The sequence below is a fragment of the Asterias rubens genome, chromosome 4, assembly GCF_902459465.1.
Source record: "Asterias rubens chromosome 4, eAstRub1.3, whole genome shotgun sequence".
Lineage (NCBI taxonomy): Eukaryota > Metazoa > Echinodermata > Asteroidea > Forcipulatida > Asteriidae > Asterias > Asterias rubens.
The window spans coordinates 4530896-4550773 of NC_047065.1; the positions used below are offsets into that span (position 1 = coordinate 4530896).

A 19878-nucleotide genomic window follows, 5' to 3' on the forward strand; every position below is an offset into this window, starting at 1 on the left:
GAAGTGTGTTGCTAAGGACGTTCTGTATACTTCAATGCATGATGACGCCTGAAATCTAGCCGTAGCCGAAGCTGTAGCCGCTAATTCGGACACGGGGGTCAGACGGACTTTCTATAGAACGATCCAATGGACACTTATAATTTTTCCACGATAAAGCCTCTATGTCTTTATATAGCATGGTGATCAGTTCATACATGACGGAAACTAACCTTTCTCAACAATTTTGATATATCCATTAGTGTTTGTACTTCATACTTTCATTTCAACTTAGGCGTCACTATAGGGGATGTGGGCTGGGTTATGTGGCACTATTTGATGTCCGTGCCCCCCCCCCCCCGTGTTAAATACTGAGACTGAAAACTAACGTAGTAAAATTTTACATGCTAAATAAGGTCATTATTAAAAAAAAAATCTAACTATTTTTTTTCATACCATTTTTAACAAAAATTCATGCACAAAATTGGCTTAAAAACAGCATGGAGTTGAAATAATGTTTGCCTAAGAAAAAACAAACGTGGAAACTTGACCAGTCCCCCAAATTGCTTACTTTTTGAGTGTTCTATTTGTTTTGATGACTGCCATTGGAAAAAAACTGCCATTGGGGAAAAAAAATGGTCATTATGAAAGCTGTCGATTAGATAGTGATCATGCATGTGGTCCCAAACTGTAAACAAATACATCCCGTCTTAAAAGATGTCGAATTTTAGCCCCACCCTCCCATACCGTGGTTTGTTTCAATTACAGTAACTTAAAGCCATTATACACTTTCGGAACAGAAAAACAAAATCACAAATTTACAAATAACTTACAGGGTTTACAGAAGGTAATGGTGAAAGACTTCTCTTGAAATATTATTCCATGAAATGCTTTACTTTTTGAGAAAGCAATAAAACAATTATCAATTCTCGACATCGAGAATTACGGATTTATTTTAAACACATGTCATGACACGGCGAAACGTGCGGAAACCAGGGTGGGTTTTCCCGTTATTTTTTCCCGACTCCGATGACAGATTGAGCCTAAATTTTCACAGGTTTGTTATTTTATATATAAGTTGTGATACACGAAGTGTTGGTCTTTGGACAATACTGTTTACCGAAAGTGTCCAATGGCTTTTAAAAAAAAAACCGATGAGAATGTGAAAAAGAAAAAACGAAAAAACATAACCAAACATAAAGCGCTTTTACTGGCACCAATACCTTGACCAATTCAATTGTGACATAATATTTAAATAAACGATGTCGTGTCGCATTCAGAGCCAGCAAAACAAACACTCCCACACTGCAAGTTATATTGGTCTTTAAGATTTAGTGATTGAAGGACAGTTCTTTCGTTTCCAGGCTGACCTGATAATTCTTGACCCGCACCTAGCAAAATTTAAGAAAGCGAAGTCCCCGGTTAAGATTTTGTCGTAGGTTTGTAAAAACTTACAACCATGCTATAATTTAGCAAGGGACCCTTGCTAAATTGCTCTAGTGTGAAAGGGGCTTTAGAAACCTACGGAGCACTGGAAAGGAAATCAAACATAAGGAGATGCTTAGACAATTTACTGCAGAATACTCACTCAATGTTATTCTCCCTTTACCTATAGGCCTAAAAATAGACTGTTTTTAAGCAATCTTCTCCTAACAAAAATAAATTAGGAGCCATGAAACAAAACAGAGCATTAAATTGGAACGTTGCGATCATAAGAATATTGACGAAATCGACACGAGGTGTACCGACTGGCAAACCCACGATTACAAACATGTACTTTGATGTCTGGCTCCCAAGCTCACGGCGAGAGTCGCAAGCTGGGAGTTCTTAGCGCCCGGGATTACACCTCCAACCCCAACGAGACACGGCATGTGCGGTACGTGATATGATATGCCCCAAGGCTAACGTTCGATTGCTCCCATGTAAAACACGCTTCCGTTGTAAGGACTCTCTGAATGAGAATCTTATTACGTCCCTTTTTCATAATTATTAACAGTTTTTACCCGCAATCTGTATATATTGTCTCTTTGGTCAAATATTCATGAACAATAAGTAACCAATTAATAAAAAATTTGGTTGAGTAATTTATTTTTAATTTGTTTTTATACGGCTGGAAGTAAAACTATCTCCGAATCACGTGGGTTATTCGACCCCAAAAAGTGGTTCGGATAACCCACAAGTGACCTTCGTTTTTTGAAAAATGCGTTAAAACGGCTAAATTTGATGGTTTCTTTTAGCAACTTTTCTTCTCCATTCCTGGAAGACCTTTAGAATCACGTGTTAGTGTATTTTGTAGCCCAAATAGCCCAACGAAGCCGTTGTGTCCCTTTAAGTTAATCTCATAAATCTTTTAAATATCATGAGTTTGGTGTATCCTACAGCTCTAAAGACACTGGACACTATTGGTAATTTTCAAAGACCAGTTTTCTCACTTGGTGTATCTCAACATATTATGCATAAAATAACAAACCTGTGAAAATTTGAGATTAATCGGTCCTCGAAGTTGCGAGATAATAATGAAAGAAATAACACCCTTGTCACACGAAGTTGTGTGCTTTCAGATGCTTGATTTTGAGACCTCAAATTCTAAATCTGAGGTCCCGAAATCTAATTCGTGGAAAACTGCTCCACTTCAGAGGGAGCCGTTTAGCACAATGTTTTATACCACGAACCTCTCCCCATTACTCGTTACCAAGTAAGGTTTTAAGCTAATACACATGTGAGTAATTACTAATAGTGTCCACTGCCTTTAATTGTTTGGGGCATACGAACTGATATCTTTTTACATAACCACTTTACTTCGAAGTGAAATGCAATTTCATACTCGTAATGATCAAAAAGACATTAAATTTAGAATGCACACAAATTTCAAAAATAATATTATAAACAAAATACAGAAATTAATTTTTTTTTTTTTGTGTGTCTCAAAATGATTTCTACTATCGAAAGCTGCTGAACTTCTTACCACAGGTTGTTACTGCCAAAAGTATACCTTCCCTAAATATAAATCCTTTTTTTTAATCCAAAATTAATCTTCATCACAGTTTCTCCGAAGATTCTAACACCTATATGCCTATACTAATTTGCTTTGTGCCAAATCACTGCTACGTACAAACTTTGCTATGCTGTAAATAATGATATCATTGTGTTATAATGGGTAAAACTACACTGTGCATGATTGTACATTTAAACTGATTGTATAAGTGTAAACTTATTTACTGTACAATGTTTCTGTCTGACGTTGTGGATTTGTGTCTGTCAAAGATTGATCACAATTCCAGTTGATGATACAATGAAGACATTGAATTATTTCCCAAAGGATTACATCAAACTTGGCCCAATTTCAAATAAATCTGCTTGTGCGTCAGGTGACCTAGTGGGTATTGGATGTAATCAAACACGGCGCACTGCAAATTCAGAATGGGGAGGGAAGTGTGTGTATCAAAGTGAACACCACATCTAGAATTGTAGCGCGTCTTACGAGAGAGATAGATATAATTTGATTTTCCCAATCTCAGTTTTTATTCCCGTCTGCATTAAAACAAATTCTTTAAGTGAAACACAACAAATGTTGGGACACCCAGTTGAGATCAGATACCAGTCATACCAGTCTGCGTGATAAATAATGGCAACAATAACAAATAAATAAATAAATGAATAAAGAAAATAAATTTTGGTTTTACCCATACACCGATGTGTGTTAGCACTGTGTACTCAGTACTTTCCCGAGTCCTGTGAAAAAAATATGACAGGCATGATACTCGGGTGGGGTCGAACCCAGGACCCTTGCAATTTTAGTACAGTTTCTTGCCAACTACACTACTGAGGTTGCATGGTAGCTAGCGGCAGTTCGAATTCTATGGTTTGTCAGCGCTTACCGCAACGATATAAGATATATTTGGGGGGAAAAAACTAAATCAAGAAATTTAATCATACAAATTATTTAATCTGGTGGAAAAATACAAAAGGTTACGCTCCGGAAGTGTCAGGCATTCAGGCGCCGGTTCAGTTAATGGCACACACTGGCCCCTCCCCATTGCCATATAGAACCCTTCAGGACTTGCGTCCGACCCAGAGCACATCCCCCCCTGCCTCGAATCCTAACCACTGCGCGGGCCCTGTCCCTTTAGGGGAGAAAACAAGGCAGATCCCAATCACACTGTCCCATCAGGGGCAGCAAAAAGCCTTGAATCTATATTAGAGACAGACGGTATTCGAACCCGGACCGGGTGGTCTGAGTTGCTGAAACAGTCCCAGCACCTTACGCACTGCGCTACAGTGTTGGTGCTTAAAAACTGGTGTTTTCATTGTCATAATCAATAGACCGATTGCGTTCCGTGTCTCACGAGACGTATAGTGTGTAAAATGTAAACAAACACGGCGAACTGCATAAACGTGCTATAAGACGACACGATTACTGTTGCAATTTTTTGCTCAATAAAGACTCAATTCTCTAAATTGTTCAAATTTTACCCTTCTGATGGCTTAGTGGTCAATGTGGAATTGAAGGCGAAGTTTCGCTGAGATGGCCACCACTTCAGTGATTCATTGGACTTTTAATTATGTGAGAAAAAACAGCAGAAAAAGACGAACATTGCTCATGTTTTGATCAAACACCGAGAAGCAGAGACGTGACATCGGTCGACCACTTCCCCTGTAAATGGCGTTTTGCACCCGCGGAACTCACGGTTATTACAAGATCTATAACCTAAATTGAACTTTGTATACTCATCAATTTTTCTGATTGTTTACTAAAACAACCATGCATGTTATTCTGAGGTAAAAAAGAACAAAAAACCTCTCGAATCAAATTAGCCATTCTGAACGTTCTCTTTAAACTTGTCTTAGGAAAGGACGTAATGTTAACTGATCAATTTCTACCTCCATGCAAGGACATGGATGTTACAATACAAAACGTTCAAAGTACTCTCACCATTAGTGTGAAATCAGAATGAAAGCCCCAAGCAAGTAGTGGTCTTGCTTAAATAAACTGCCGGATTAAATTAAATTTTAGCACAAACAAATAAATAAAGCAATCAAGATTTGAAGAAAAAACGGAAAACAACCCATATTTTATTTACACTGTTATACCATTGGCACAACCCCCAGTGTGAGAAAAAAATGCTCAAATTGAGAAATACTATTAATTGAGAAAGCCCAGAAAGGTGCACCCCACTATAATAAACCCAAGTTCATGCGCCAAGCTAATTTGTAAACCCACAAGTTATTTTTGATTGTAGCGTTTTGGGGGTCATTCAATAAAAAAAATTGTATAAATATAATAATCTAGGCCTATCATGTCACAAACAACTGCCAATAGTTTGAGTGATACTTTATTTTATGATTCTCAAATGATACAATTTCACTTTTGCTCAAAGCGACCTTAAAAACCACATTCGTTAGTGTAACTGTGTTTTTTTTTTTGTTTTTTTTTACGATTGCCCCACAATTTTAATAAGCAATTGACGATCTTTATTTTAACAAAATCTTCTCCCGTCGTCAATGTTCATAGAGCTGCCTGTAACGGTCGATTTTGTGCTTATTGGGCGCACCTAGCACATTTTTCATTTCATAGCCTTGCTTAAGCAAGGTTTTTGCTTAAAGCGGTAAGCAAACAAGTGGACACTATTTGTAATTACTCAAAATAGTTACTACCATAAAACCTTTTTGGTGATGAGTAATAGGGAGAGGGTGATGGTATAAAACATTGCGAGAAACGGCTCCCTCTGAAGTGCCATAGTTTTCTAGAAAGAAGTAATTTTCCACGAATTTGATTTCGAGACCTCAGATTTAGAATTTGAGGTCTCGAAATCAAGCATCTGAAACCACACAACTTCGCGTGACAAGGGTGCTTTTTCTTTCATAGTTTCTTTCACAGGTTTGTTATTTCATGGGTATGTTGAGATACACCAAGTGAGAAGACTGGACTTTGACAATTACCAATAGTGTCCAGTGTCTTTAAAGATGTGCCATCCATCAGAATGCATATTATGATGAGTTATCTCGGCAGTCAGGTTGGGGACCGTTGCCTCTCCTTCCACCTCTCGGACCCCGGTTTGAAACCTACCCGGGCACTTTGTGGATTGGGTTTTCAGTCCCTACTTGACTACCAGTGGGTTTTCCCCTGGAACTATTCTCTGTGGTTTTCCTCCCACATCTAAAACTGAAATATCTTCTTCTCGCTTGGCTCTAATAGAGCGTTGGAAATATTATCCAGATCCAGATCCTGAAGACTTGTTTCAGGATGCCGTCATCTGACGTTGATGGTGTCACCATCTTACAGTAAAACTGTCACAAGATCTCAACATCAAGGATGGCACTTCCAGGGCTCCGTACTAACAAGTTAAACCGCATCTTCAAGACGGTGTGGTGTGTGTTATAGACAAAATTATGGACCCCGTGTATTGTCCCAATATGCATAAAGTTTGTGGCCTGAAACTTCGTTCCAATTCAAACTGTCTTCGCAAATGCAAACAAAACCACAAGATCACAAATTTCTCATTTGGATTGCATTTTCTGGCTTTATTCGTATGTACATGCAGTACTTGCAAAAGAGGTTTATACGGGCATTCCCTCTCTGGATTAGGAAAACATTTATGCCTTGTGTTTGAGGAGGGGAAGGGTTCTTTGAGGTAGGGGAACATACACTCTAAAACTTCAACACTTTTGATTCCGTGTAAAGTATCCCAGGTAGCTTGCTCACGGGTCCCGAATGGGTCCCATTATTGGCCACCATGGGGCAACCCATATAGCCCCTGCGGATCATGTACCGAAATTCATATGGGGCCCTTAAATTATTATGGGTAGGTCAAGATACCCATCTGTGGGGCACATAAACGGGCCAACATAGTTTACATAGCCCCCATGTCTTTTATTCAGATCTGTTTACCAGAAAAAATGAAAGACAAAATATGTCAATTTTAAAATAGTGTGCATTGACGATGTTCACTGCCCATGCATGGCATTCGAAATTTTCCATGGAAAGAAATTATTAGTAAATACAGCTATTTTGTTGAGGGTAGCGGCATTTTTCTGTTCAACACTGTTGTGCAATTCGTTCCTTTCCTCTCAGTTGTCACAAATATTGAGATGATTGATATTGTCACTTCAATGTTATACCATGGAGGTTATACCATCCTAACCCCATACATGGTCAGGTAGGTAAAAGTTACAAAGGGGCCAAAATAAATCATTCAGCTTTGTTGATTACGATGTGTGAAACCATGGGGCCTTACAAAAAATGTCAAGTAGTTGTAAATGAATGTAAGCCTTTCAAATCAGAAAACCTTCTTAAACAGTGACATCGTGTAAAAGCACTGAAAGGGACTATGGAGGGACATACATACGTTGTGGAATGTCTTTAGTTTTCAATAGTCTGGTTTTGCTTGTGTTTAAATGATTTCTATTGTGTGATTCTAAAATGTTTCAGTGCAATCTCCTTTTTATATGGTATAATTATATTTTTATCGTTGGCAGGGGTCTGGTTTTACACATCTTTTGATGACAGTTTTATACTTTTGTTTTAACCTTGACAGCCCCTGTACAACTTGTAACTATTGTGTATGTCTAAAGATTTAAAATTAAAATTAAATAGCTGCATACTGTTTTGAGATCCTTCTTATACAGTGACATCGTGTAAAACCCCTGAAAGGGACTATGGAGGGACATACATACAATGTGGAATGTATTTTACTATAGCTGCATACTGTTTTGCCATTATGGGTCGAGTATTGACTTTTGAAGGCGTCACACAAAAATATTGATTTGCATGACAATAATCCTTCCCCGACCATCCTTATGTAACTTCCTTGAGAGTACAAAAGATTTCAAGAAACACCTTGCGCATGGCTTAAAGGCTCGAAGGGCGTCTCTTTTTCTAGAACAGTTGTTCCTCGAGAGGTGGAAGGGAACAGACTGCATTCTCGTTGGTATCACCCCCGGTATTCTGGTACCGTTAAAAGACCTGAAAGCATGGGGCGGCAACTGATTTTGAGCATGGCCTTTTTGGTCTTGGTGGCACATCAAACACTTGCACAGGGTAAGTTTCTGCGACTTTTTAATTTCACTTTTCCTCTTTACTGTGTAAAGTATAAATATATTTGGAAAAGTTTGCGTATGGCGCCACCGCTTTTTCATTCGATATTAAATAATATAGTATCTAATTAACCTCAATGAGATATTATCCCTTTTTGTAAAAATGAGTGAAAAGGTGGTGGTGCCATACGGAAAGTTATCCATATATTTCTACCTATTTCTACCTCCCTTGTATAGTTTTGTGACAAATTCTGTGAAATGAAAGTGCAGTAATGACGAGCCGCAAATCTTGTCGGTAACAAGCGACTTGTTCATATATTGTTATTATACAAAAGTTCATCCCATCCAGTAACTATGCTAATGGGCAGGGTTTTCCTGCTGTCGCGGTTCCTCTATCCTTTCTCTATATTCTGTCTCTAAGGGCTTTGTTCAGAGGGTGTATTATTTCGTTCACCACACGGAGGCGGGACCCGGCTCTTACGTTAATCCTAACCCCCTCCCAGCCTATCAAATCCTCCTTTAAAGGGAAGGTACACCTCAGGTAATTACTCAAAACAAATATTAACTTAAAAACTTACTTGGTAATGAGCATTGGATAGCTGTTGATAGTATAAAACATTGTGGGAAACGACTCCCTCTGAAGTAATGTAGTTTTTGAGAAAGAGGTAATTTCTCACTCAAATAATAAAATACTTCTATAGCTAGAAGTCTTTTATTCCTATCTGAAAGCACACAGATTCGTCCAACAAGGGTGTTTTTTTTTCATCATTCTCTCGCAAGTTCGATGACCGATTGAGCCAAAATTACCACAGGCTTGTTTTTATGGTTACGATGGGATACACCAAGTGAGAACACTGGTATTTGACAACTACCAAACGTGTACCTTCCCTTTAATACACATTTGTCTTCTTCTTTCTTTCTTTGTTTAGTAATGTTATAACTTTCTCACATAATATTCTTTAGCACATTCACGGTGCTAACACAATAAATGATCCGCATTTTTCAATTAGGGAAAGTAATATCAAGTTTGCGGTAGCACGTTATGATAATCTCTAAGTGAGTGGGGATGGCTCTAAAAAGAACAATTAGTTTCAACTTGACGTATGCTCTGATCGTCTTTACGGAAAGTGGTCCCAGCTTACAGGTTCTTGTGCAATTCACATGTTTGATGACTTACAATTATTATCCCAAGCAATGTGTATAAATTCTGCCCATTTTAAAGGCATGGACATAGTATATTACTCAAAATAAAAACGTCCTTGGTAAAATACAAACACTTCAAGATGGAAGGTTCAGGTATCATATTTATATTTATGCGTGTGTGTTTATATTACTGACTCAGTGAGATTGTATTACTACTGTCTACCTCAAGGAGTCTTATTTTATGATTCCCATTCATCTCGATCGTCGGAAATCAAAATTATCGTCGTTAAGGTATTTGGGTAAGAAACTACCAAAATTTTTCAAAAAGCTACAGATCTTTTTCACAGATGTGTTACTAAAGGGATAAGCCAAGTGAGAATACTGGTCTTTGACAATGCGAAAAGGTTTCCTGACCAATGCCTTTAGCAAATAATCTTACAAAAGTGATCAGGCAGTCATGCTGACTCAATGGTTTCTTTTCTGCCTATCTCCTCCCGTCTTCTTGGCTTGTAAACTTGCTACATGCTTCGTATTATGGAAGGGCCGTATGCCAACAATGTACGTTTTACTGAAAGGGGCCTCGGGTGGGGCTTAAAGGCAGTGGACGCTAAAATAATTATTAGCATAAATCCTTTCTTGGTGACGAGTAATGGGCAGAAGCGTATTTCACGGGTTAGCGGCGAACTGTTGCTTCTGCGCGTGCGTACTCCACGTTAGTAGGCATTCGACGCTTACAAGGCATATTGCTTTGTTACTGGTATTCAGCCGTTGTTTGCTAATCCTGAAAATCACGTTGCAATTTGGTTGGTAATCCTGAGAGACCATTCAAGAATCGTGACTCCGCGGTAGTACAGTGCTAAAGTAGTAGTCCCAGCCTATTTTTTTTACCATCCGCACAGATAATAGTTAATAAGCATGCGGACAGTTCTTTACAGAACTGAGAAGTCTCCCGAACATCCGATAAATCTACTCCGCGGTAGTATAATAAAAAGCAAGACAGTTCTCTAAGAACCTCTACCTGGAAAGTAGATTACACACATGATGTTACCGCAAAACCAAATAATTAGTATATAATCCTGTTTTTATCAAGGTAAAATTGTCAAGCTATAAGCAATTTGCGTTATTTTGCTCATTGGGCCCCAGGTAGATTTATATAAAAATTGGCAGCGATTTTACTGGTGACGTGGTACTGGATCGACTCTAAATAGCTCTCGCGATTATTATCCCAAGAGCCAGCATTGCCTGGCATTGGTGGGAGTGTTTTTGCCTTGCCGCTGAAAATACAACGCCCGAGGTACCGGTGTGGCGGTTTCAACTTTCCGCTGTGTTCAGTTTTCCGAATGACCAAATACGGTAGCATTACGTCATGCGGTGCCTGCGCACAGCAAGCGAAAGTAGTCCATTTTTAGTGCCGTATTGAGTCATCCGTTACCCTCCGCGGTAGCTGTCATGGCGGCGTGCACGAGTCTTGTACAACTAGCGGCAAACGCGTGGATCGTATGAGTTGTTTTTTATGTAAGCAGAGTGTGGCCTGCCTTAAGTTGTACCCATGCATACATGTAAAGATGGGGCAAGAGATTATGTGACTATACACATAAAAGAGTCGTAATAATAAACAATTTGGGGTCACTGCTGAGAGAACTACAGTACTCGCCAGGGTACTCGCGGCGGTATCTGACAGGTCACCCGGAAAACCGTTCGAACAACGTGATGATATGTTCGACTACGTCACCCGGAAAACTGAACACGGCGGAAGACTGAAACCGCCACACCGGTACTCCAATAAGTCAATAATGTTTGCGTTAGCAAAGCAATCGCTGACTGGTGCATGCTCTTGGCTTGGTATCCAGCCCCGCCCCCCTTCTGTCTTCACTTGGCGTCTTTTTAAAAGTCTTTTGTAGCCTTGCTCAAGGCAGTCGAATTATTCACTCCGAAAAAAGACCGCCGCTGTATAAAAACCCAACCCCATCGCACGACACGATGCCCCCGTACACTATCCGCATGCGTCGGCCGTCAGGCTAGCCTTGCTCAAGGCAGTCGAATTATTCACTCCAAAAAAAAAACCGCCGCTGTATAAAAACCCACCCGTATTCACTGTGCGTAACATCGCACGACACGATGCCCCCGTACACTATCCGCATGCGGAGGCTGTCAGGCCGACAGCCTTTTAGGGTCTGTGTTGAAGCCACTGACCTCATTACTATAACAAGCGAAGAGTTCCATGTCTACATCACACACCAGACGCTCAGCGAGCATGATATGATAGGCGTGCGTGATTGGACGTCAAAATGAATAATTCATTTGCCTCACATCCTGTGTTGTCTGATAGGTCTGGCGAAAGATATACATATTCATGGCCTGCATACTAGCATATCCGAGCCCCCCAATTTTTTCCACAAGTGGAAATTTTCCAATACAATACGAGTGCGGATGACTTGTGTGCACAGTAGTCGTACGATGTGACAGTGTGTATACGGGTGGGTCATGCGGTGTGATCGCACGCACTACGCACAGGGTATACGGGTGGGTTTACAGCGGCGTCTTTTCGGAGCGAATAATGCGACTGCCTTGAGCAAGGCTACCGTCAGGCCTGCGGTTAGTGGTACGTGTGCGGATGATTTGTGTGTATAGTGTATACGGGTGGGTCATGCGGTGTGATTACACGCACCACGCACAGTATACTGTGGGTTCACAACGGCGTCTTTTCGGAGGTGTGGCGCCGTGTTTAGTTTTCCGGGACTCAGTGCGGTACTTTGACTAAAATTCGCTTGCATGCTGTGCTCAGGCGTCACATGACGTAATGTTACCGTATTTTGGTAATTCGGAAAACTGAACACGGCGGAAAGTTAAAACCGCCACAGCGGGGAGTCCTTCTGCCTTCTGCCCTTTTTGAACCGTTTTGGGGGTCGCCCTCTCCTACCTCAAGTGCACTACGAACAAGATTTGGGGCCGCGGCTGAGTGGGAATGGCGGGTCCTTGACAACGTATTAAAAACTCCGTCTGTGGGTCTTAAAGGCCTCGTTTAGTTTGCATTCCTGCGTCAGACATTTCAAAATAAGCCTTTCTGGTTTCTGTAAAGATTTCTGTAAAAGGCCACAAATTGGTTTGCTTCTGTCATTGCATTATTCTCATTATTTTGTCATTAACTATGTTTCTTGACTAATTCTTGACGTTTTTTGACAAAGGTACTCAAAATGTATAATTTTTCTCCGTTTTTTACCAATACTGGAAATAATGGTGAATTTAATTGAATTGGTTGGATCCGCCAATGATTCGATCCGCCGGTGAGGATATACCGCCTGTGTACGTGTGTGTGATCTAACTATCTCAACTATTTACGCCCTCTCTTGACAAGACATTTCCCAATAGTTAGCAGGCAGCATACGCTATGTGAGCAGACGACATTCGCAGCTTCCAAAAACCTCCGTTCCGGTAAAAAAAAGTAGACATACTAACACATTGTTCGTTGTGTTTTTTAATTCCCCCCGAATATCCATAGACCATAGTGTAGTAAAGCCAAAGAGAACTAAAATGTCGGTGTAAACTTAATTTTCAGAGTGTGCTGTTAACCAGTGTGACAATGGCGAGACGTGCTACACTAGAAACAGCGCAGAGGGCTACGTGTGCGAATGCAACCTGCCATTCAGAGACAACTACAACTGTGCTGCTGGACCTGGTAGGTTTCTCAATCTTGGGGAAAGAGGGTGGGGGTATCTTAATATTATGGGCCTGTATTTGTTTCTATATTTCTTATAAATGGAATTCTTATCAATCCCCAGGAAAAACAGTACAGCTATAAAAAATAGTTAGACCCAGTAACTGGGGCGCTGCATCCTTTTTTTCGAAATTTTGACGTCATTATAATGGCAATATTTCGAAAAAAAGAGTACAGCGCCTCAGTAATACTGGGTCTACTCTTAGCTAAAATTTGTTTTAATCATCTAGAAAAGTTCCTCTCTACTCTGTAGCTAGTTGCGATAGCGTAACCCTCCTGCCGATGGCGTAGCCGGAGGGTTACGAAGCTTCCGCAATGTGTGCAGGGCGAAATGGTTAAACAAGTACAATTTCAACAGCTAGTCTGCAGATTTGCTCCATATTTACCACTTTTGAAAATCATGACACAAATTCTAGAAACACAAACTAATTGATCCTCAAATTCAATGTCTAATGTAATGAATCGTTCCATATCACTCATAACACCATTGAGAAAATAATTTGAAGAAAAATGACAAAAACTTAACAGATCTTCGAGCGAAAGAGTGAAAAATGTCCCAGGTTGAAAATTTGAATCTTAGTGTGTGCTCTTTCTTGATTCAGGAAAAGTAGGCACAGTGTTCGTGTTACATAAGGTGTTACGACGAGTCTTTTTTATTCCCCAGATAACCAGGAAATTTACACCTGCTACGGAAGTTCCTGCGCTACGGGCACCTTCGTCAGTAAAAACTACCCCTCGGCCTATCCCAACCGGTACCGCGCCTTGTACCTTCTTTACATCCCAGGGGCTAATGGGGTCCGTTTCACCTTCAACAATGTCTTTGGCATCGAGACGGACAAAGATGAACTGTACATTGGTAGAGGCCTCACTGTTGACTTTGACTCTTTGAATGGCGTCAGCTCGGTCAACCCAGATGTGTTCTTCTTTGAGGGGTTCGCCCAGCCCGCCGATTTCGTTGTTCCTGACACCGATACTGTCTGGATGTACTTCATTACTGATAAGAACCTTGAGTTCAGTGGTTTCTCCGTATCTTGGCAGCCAGGTGAGTAGCTTTAAATAGCCGATGTCAACAAAGTACAAGTGAAAAAATAAAAAAATAAGAGGGAGTAGTATCGTCTGATTTATATAAATGAACATATTTATTGCGCCTTTTCCAATGGATACAAAGTGCCAATTGTTTTGATTGCAAGGTGAGTGGGACGAAGATTTTGAAACTGGAGACCTAATCCTGAGCACACCATGGTGCTTCGGAGCATAAAGTAGCCACAGCCAGGACCCCTTCTCTTTTTGATAAGTGCGTGCACTGGGATCTTTTACGCGTTATCCTAAACAACACATTGCTTTGATTTTCCATGTATGCCATTTAGATGTAAACAAAACAAAAGTTAATGGATAACTCTGCTGTGTTTGAAGGATCTTGGTATTTTCTATATGACACAAAACACAAACATCTACAGATTTACATTAAACTTACATGTTTAAAGATAATGATGGTCGAAAGATTCCCTTAGAATATTACTTGCTGATTTGCTGTAGATTTTGAGAAATGAGTAAAACAATTTCACAAAAGCATAACTTCATCTCAGTGAGACGAACAATTATTTTAGCGTGTACAATGGATTTATACACTCTCCTGATAACATTGCTCTAATGGTTTTTGTCCGTTTTTTTTCTCTTCAAAAACTTGACGACTAAATGAAGCTTTAACAGGTAAATTATTTTACACACATTTTCATTCACAGTGAGAAGGGATTCATGTCTTGACCAAAAACAAAATATTTACAAAAGGTATCAAAAGTCTTTAAAGACAAAGATGTGTGTTACATTTTTTAGACCTCAACCAGTTTGGTAACAGGATACTATCAGTATAAATGCACTGGACTATCGGTACTTAATTGTTCGCAAAAACGCAAATGTACCCAGTTAGCATTAGGATCTCGAATGCACTGCTTAAGCAACTTGTCAACTTCGCTCGGCCCCAGCGGCCAGTCTATCCAAGACCGCTGGGATGGGCTAATCGCTTGAACAGATTCTTGTTCAGCAAGTACGTCATGTATGCAGTGTATAGAAATATGGTGCAGTGTGAGTGTTATGCATGATGGGACTGCGCATTATTAAACCAATGACGGTGCATGATACGTTTGCCCATCCCAGCGCCTTTGGTTAAAGCAAGGCACTGGTGACGAGCGAACTTGTCAACAGCACCTCCCTGGACTGTTTCAGACGGCAGATGCAGTCCTTCTCGATCCGTTTGCTACACCACTGTTTTTAGTTCACCACTGCACTGTAGTATGTTTTGTCCTGCACCATGCAAGCACACAGTACGCAATACTCCATTTTGAACAGATTCTTGTTCAGTAAGTACGTCATGTATGCAGTGTATAGAAATATGGTGCAGTGTGAGTGTTATGCATGATGGGACTGCACATTATTTAACCAATGACAGTGCATGATACGTTTGCCCATCCCAGCGCCTTTGGTTAAAGCAAGGCACTGGTGACGAGCGAACTTGTCAACAGCACCTCCCTGGACTGTTTCAGATGGCAGATGCAGTCCTTCTCGATCCGTTTGCTACCCCACTGTTTTTAGTTCACCACTGCACTGTAGTATGTTTTGTCCTGCACCATGCAAGCACACAGTACGCAATACTCCATTTTGGCGGTCTGCACTTTCCAAGGAAGAAGAATTAGAAGAAAAACTTACTTGGTAACGAGCAATGGAGAGCTGTTGATATAAAACATTGTGAGAAACAGCTCCCTCTGAAGTAACAAAGTTCTTGAGTAAGAGAAATTTTCTCACTCAATAAAAGACTTCAGCTGAAGCCTTTTTATATTAATGCATCTGAGAGAACACAAAGTTGTGCAAGGGTGTTTTTCCTTCGTTATTTTCTTGCAACTTTGATGACTAATTGAGCCCAAATTTTCACATTGTTACTTTATGCATACATGTACATGTATATGTTGGAATACACCAAGTGAGAATGCTGGTCTTTGACAATTACCAAACATGTCCAGTGCCATTAGCCGATGACTTTGTTTTCTTCCCTTTTCAGTTGATACTGCTGCACCTGTAATCACCAACTGTCCATCAGACATCACTCAGGCCTCCGCATTAAACCAGGCAACCCAGGTATTCTGGACTGCCCCAACTGCAACGGATGCGTCTGAATTCACCACTAGCGTTTCTCACTTTCCTGGGACTGCCTTCCCAGTGGGGTCAACTACTGTGACTTACCTCTTCACTGACACTCTTGGCAACAGCAACGCTTGTTCCTTCACAGTCAATGTTTTATTTGGTGAGTACACTTTTTAAAACTTGGAAAAAGGGTTAGCGCAAGGATGACATAACAGTCATTTCATTTGGTGATTTTGGAATTTAACAAATCGAGAAACACGTGAAAACCCATAACCAGTCTTAAGCCCTTTTTCATTTTCAAGTTTGATGTGCTCTCTTCTTTTTCACCCACGTCTATCACGTGTCGTGGTCGAGAGGCTGTCAGCAAAAGCCTCAACCTTTTGGTGTTTCTGATGTTCAGAGTTTGGGGCTGAGTCACATTCGTGGCATTTGTGTTATTGAGCAAGACGCTGTACTAAATTGTCCTTCAGATGGGACATTAGGAAAGAACCCAGTTCTTTTCCTCACACTCAACGTTGAAAGGTGTTAGCACACTTTTAAAAAACTTATTAGCAAGAACGTAGAAAAAGAGGTCCCAATTTGTTGTATGTTAACAAAAATCCAACTTCTCATGTGATGTCGAACTAGGGAAGGATATTTATTTTAGAAAAAAGTTCTAAGACGCCCATACAAGTGTTTAAGGGGAGGGCTTGTTCTCTCCTACCAACATGACCAAACACTAGATTATTGCAAGCTTGGCATTGTACATAATAATAAATCCTTAGTGTGAGAGGGTTCATCTGTTCGTGCTTGCATCAGGGACCTCGGAATCTGACGCCAGCATGGGCACAATCCTAAGTGCGACGTTGAAACCCCCTTTGGTTGTTTGATTTTGACATACTTGTGTTTCATGTTTCATACTGTTTGAGCTTCTCCCTCTGTTTGTTTGACAGTTGATCTGGCTTTTGTTGACTTTTTAAAACCTTTCTTGTAAAAGTTTCACCTTTACAAATAGACTCAAAAGATGCCACCAAGAGCTTAAAGCTTTGCATGTTTATGTAAATCCTGTCTTGCTGTGTACATTGAAAGGGATTTTTTTTGTCAAAAGAAGGATTAACATTCCTGTGTAAAAATGCATTTATTTATGAGTAGGTTACAAATAAGGGAATCAATGTGTGGTGAAGATGTTTTCAACTAGTGGTTTAATCCCAACGAGGCCTGGTTCTTGATAATTTTAACCGAGACAAAGTCGAGGTAAATTATCAAGAACCAGGCCTCGGCGGGTTTAAACCACTAGTTGAAAACCGATTCAACACACTTTGATTCCCATTCATAAATACCTTTTCGGTCAAAAAACATCATCACTTTTGGGTCAAAAAGTAAAATAAATGCAAAAAGTATAGCTGTTCCATGATTTCTTTCAACACAATAGCCCTCCAGCTATGAAATGGTAAGGCCCTCCACCGCCCTCACATTGTACCATGTTACTATCAGTTCGGTTCCTTTTCCTTTGAGGCATCAAACATGCAAAATAACTTTTCTTTTCATGGATTCTGAAAGCTTTCATTGACCTGAAGCTTCAGACAATGTCCAGGAGTATTACATTTGTTTAATAGGCACTGGACATACATAAGCCTATTCGTAATTGCAGCTATGCATGTCTGTTACTGCTGACAACGCAATTTGTCTATCTCCCGTGACCTTTTGACAATACCCGCTGGTATTGTCTAAAGGTCATGGGAGATATACAAATTGCATTGTCAGCAGTAACGGACATGCGTAGCTTCAATTCTGAATAGGCTTATTGGTAATTACTTAAATAATATTGTCAGCACAAAACCTTACTTGAGAACGAGCAATGGAGAGCTGCTGGTCTAGTATAAAATATTTTGAAAATTGGCTCCCTCTGAGTACTGTAGTTTTTGAGGTATTTGTAATTTCTCTCTAAAATTATTAAAAGACTGGGCAGACCTGAAGCCTTTTTTAGGCATCTGATGGAAGCACACAAAAATGTTGGCACCAAGGGTGTATTTTTCTTTGATTGTTCTCTTGCATCTTCGATGACCAGTTTAATCCAAATTTTCACAGATTTGCTATTTTATGCATTATGCTGGGATACACCAGGTGATAATACTGGTCTTTGCAATTTAGGTGCCTTTAACATGTTTAAGTAGGATTTGAAACTTTGCTTGGTGGGAGTATAATAAGGTGAGGTTGGCAGTTTTCACTTTTGCGTAGTGTTGGTTCTGAGAAAAAAAACAGTGGTTGACAACTCAACATTTTGATAGATTTTCTCTGATCGTCTTCAGGATAAATTGTATTTTTTTAATTTATTTTATTCTTGCAGTTGATTCCACTCCGCCAGTTATCACTGGATGCCCAAGCAATATTATTGTTTCGTCATCCAGCAACCAGGGCACTTCAGTGTTTTGGACTGCGCCGACTGCCACAGATATCTCACAGGTCTCTACACAGGCTTCCAATGTGCCTGGAGACAACTTCTCTATTGGCAACACACAGGTTTCATATCTCTTCACTGATGCATCGGGCAATACTGCAGTGTGCTCATTTCAAGTGACTGTACAGTTTGGTAAGTAGAATTTCGTCATCTGAAAATACAGAACATAAAAAGCATCATTCATGAGCCAACAGCTGTCAATGGGAGACTGTTGGGACGCTTAGTGGCAGCAGACTTACCAGGTAAAATTCATTGTTCTCGGTCATGTGCGCACGCTCAGAACTACGTAAACAATGGAAATTTACCTGGTAAGTCTGCTGCCACCTAGCGTCCCAAAGTCTCCCATTGATCATACCTTTTGCGCCATTTACAATAAGCTGTAGTTATGACAGAGCTGCCAATCTGATACTTAAAATTATTCCCTAAACAAAAACACCAATCTGTCCATGTTCCGACGAAACAAATTTTCAAAGTCTCCCTGGTTGCTGAATTGTTTTCCTTTAATCAGACTATTCTTCCAACTTAAAGGCAGTGGACACTATTGGTAATTGCTCAAAATAATTATTAGCATAAAACCTTTACTTGGTAACGAGTAATGGGGAGAGGTTGATAGTAAATTTGATTTTGAGACCTCAGATTTAGAATTTGATGTCTATAAATCAACTATCCGAAAGCAAACAACTTCATATGACAAGAGTGTTTTTTCTTTCATTATTATCTCGCGGCTTCGACGACCAATTGAGCTCAAATTTTCACAGGTTTCATCTTTTATGCATATGTTGAGATGCACCTTGTACCAATAGTGTCCAGTGTCCTTAAGCCCAGTTCATACTTCTTGCGAATATGAAACATTCGCTGCGAAAAATAATAGCCATTTGGCGTCTAAATCGGCTTTGCTTTCGCATCCGCTTTCATTATTATTTTGCAACTTCGACGACTAATTGAGCTCAAATTTTCACAGGTTTGCTATTTCATGCATAAGTTGAGAAGACTGGTCTTTGACATTTATCAATAGTGTCCAGTGTCTTAAAGTCTGATTTCCAATTTTAATGCTCTTGGAAAAATTTGAAAAAAGAGACCAAATTGCCTGAAAAGTGTTAAAGCCTACATCATGTTCAGACCTTGTACCAAATGAATTGTTCCTACTTAAAAACAAAACAAAAGTCATGCAGGCATGTATGTTCATTCGAATTCTAAATATCTACTTAATTGCAGGATGCAAATATTGGCAGCTCCAGTTATGAAACAACAAAATCCACAATCCATACTTGGTGTGATGAATTCTTTCAGCACAGTTGAAGTTCACTATAATATGTCGACTCTTAACCGAGTCACACATTTTCATAGGTTCTTGGCCGTTCCTTGTAATAGTGTCTTGGTAATTATTTTACCAAGCAAGTACAAAATGAACCACAAATTTTACAGACGGATACTTTGG

General features: G+C 39.9%; 1 protein-coding gene across 1 annotated transcript in view; it reads left to right on the top strand.

The window, feature by feature from the left end:
• The first annotated feature begins 7892 nt into the window (after window positions 1-7892).
• The window catches only part of LOC117289107, a 56859-nt gene continuing 44873 nt past the window's right edge, over window positions 7893-19878 (top strand). Inside the window, exons 1-5 of the mRNA XM_033770076.1 lie at window positions 7893-8014; window positions 12710-12829; window positions 13533-13910; window positions 15921-16163; window positions 18330-18572. Of these exons, the coding sequence (XP_033625967.1) occupies window positions 7948-8014; window positions 12710-12829; window positions 13533-13910; window positions 15921-16163; window positions 18330-18572 (1051 nt within the window). The 5' untranslated portion in view covers window positions 7893-7947. The remainder of the gene's footprint in view (window positions 8015-12709; window positions 12830-13532; window positions 13911-15920; window positions 16164-18329; window positions 18573-19878) is intronic.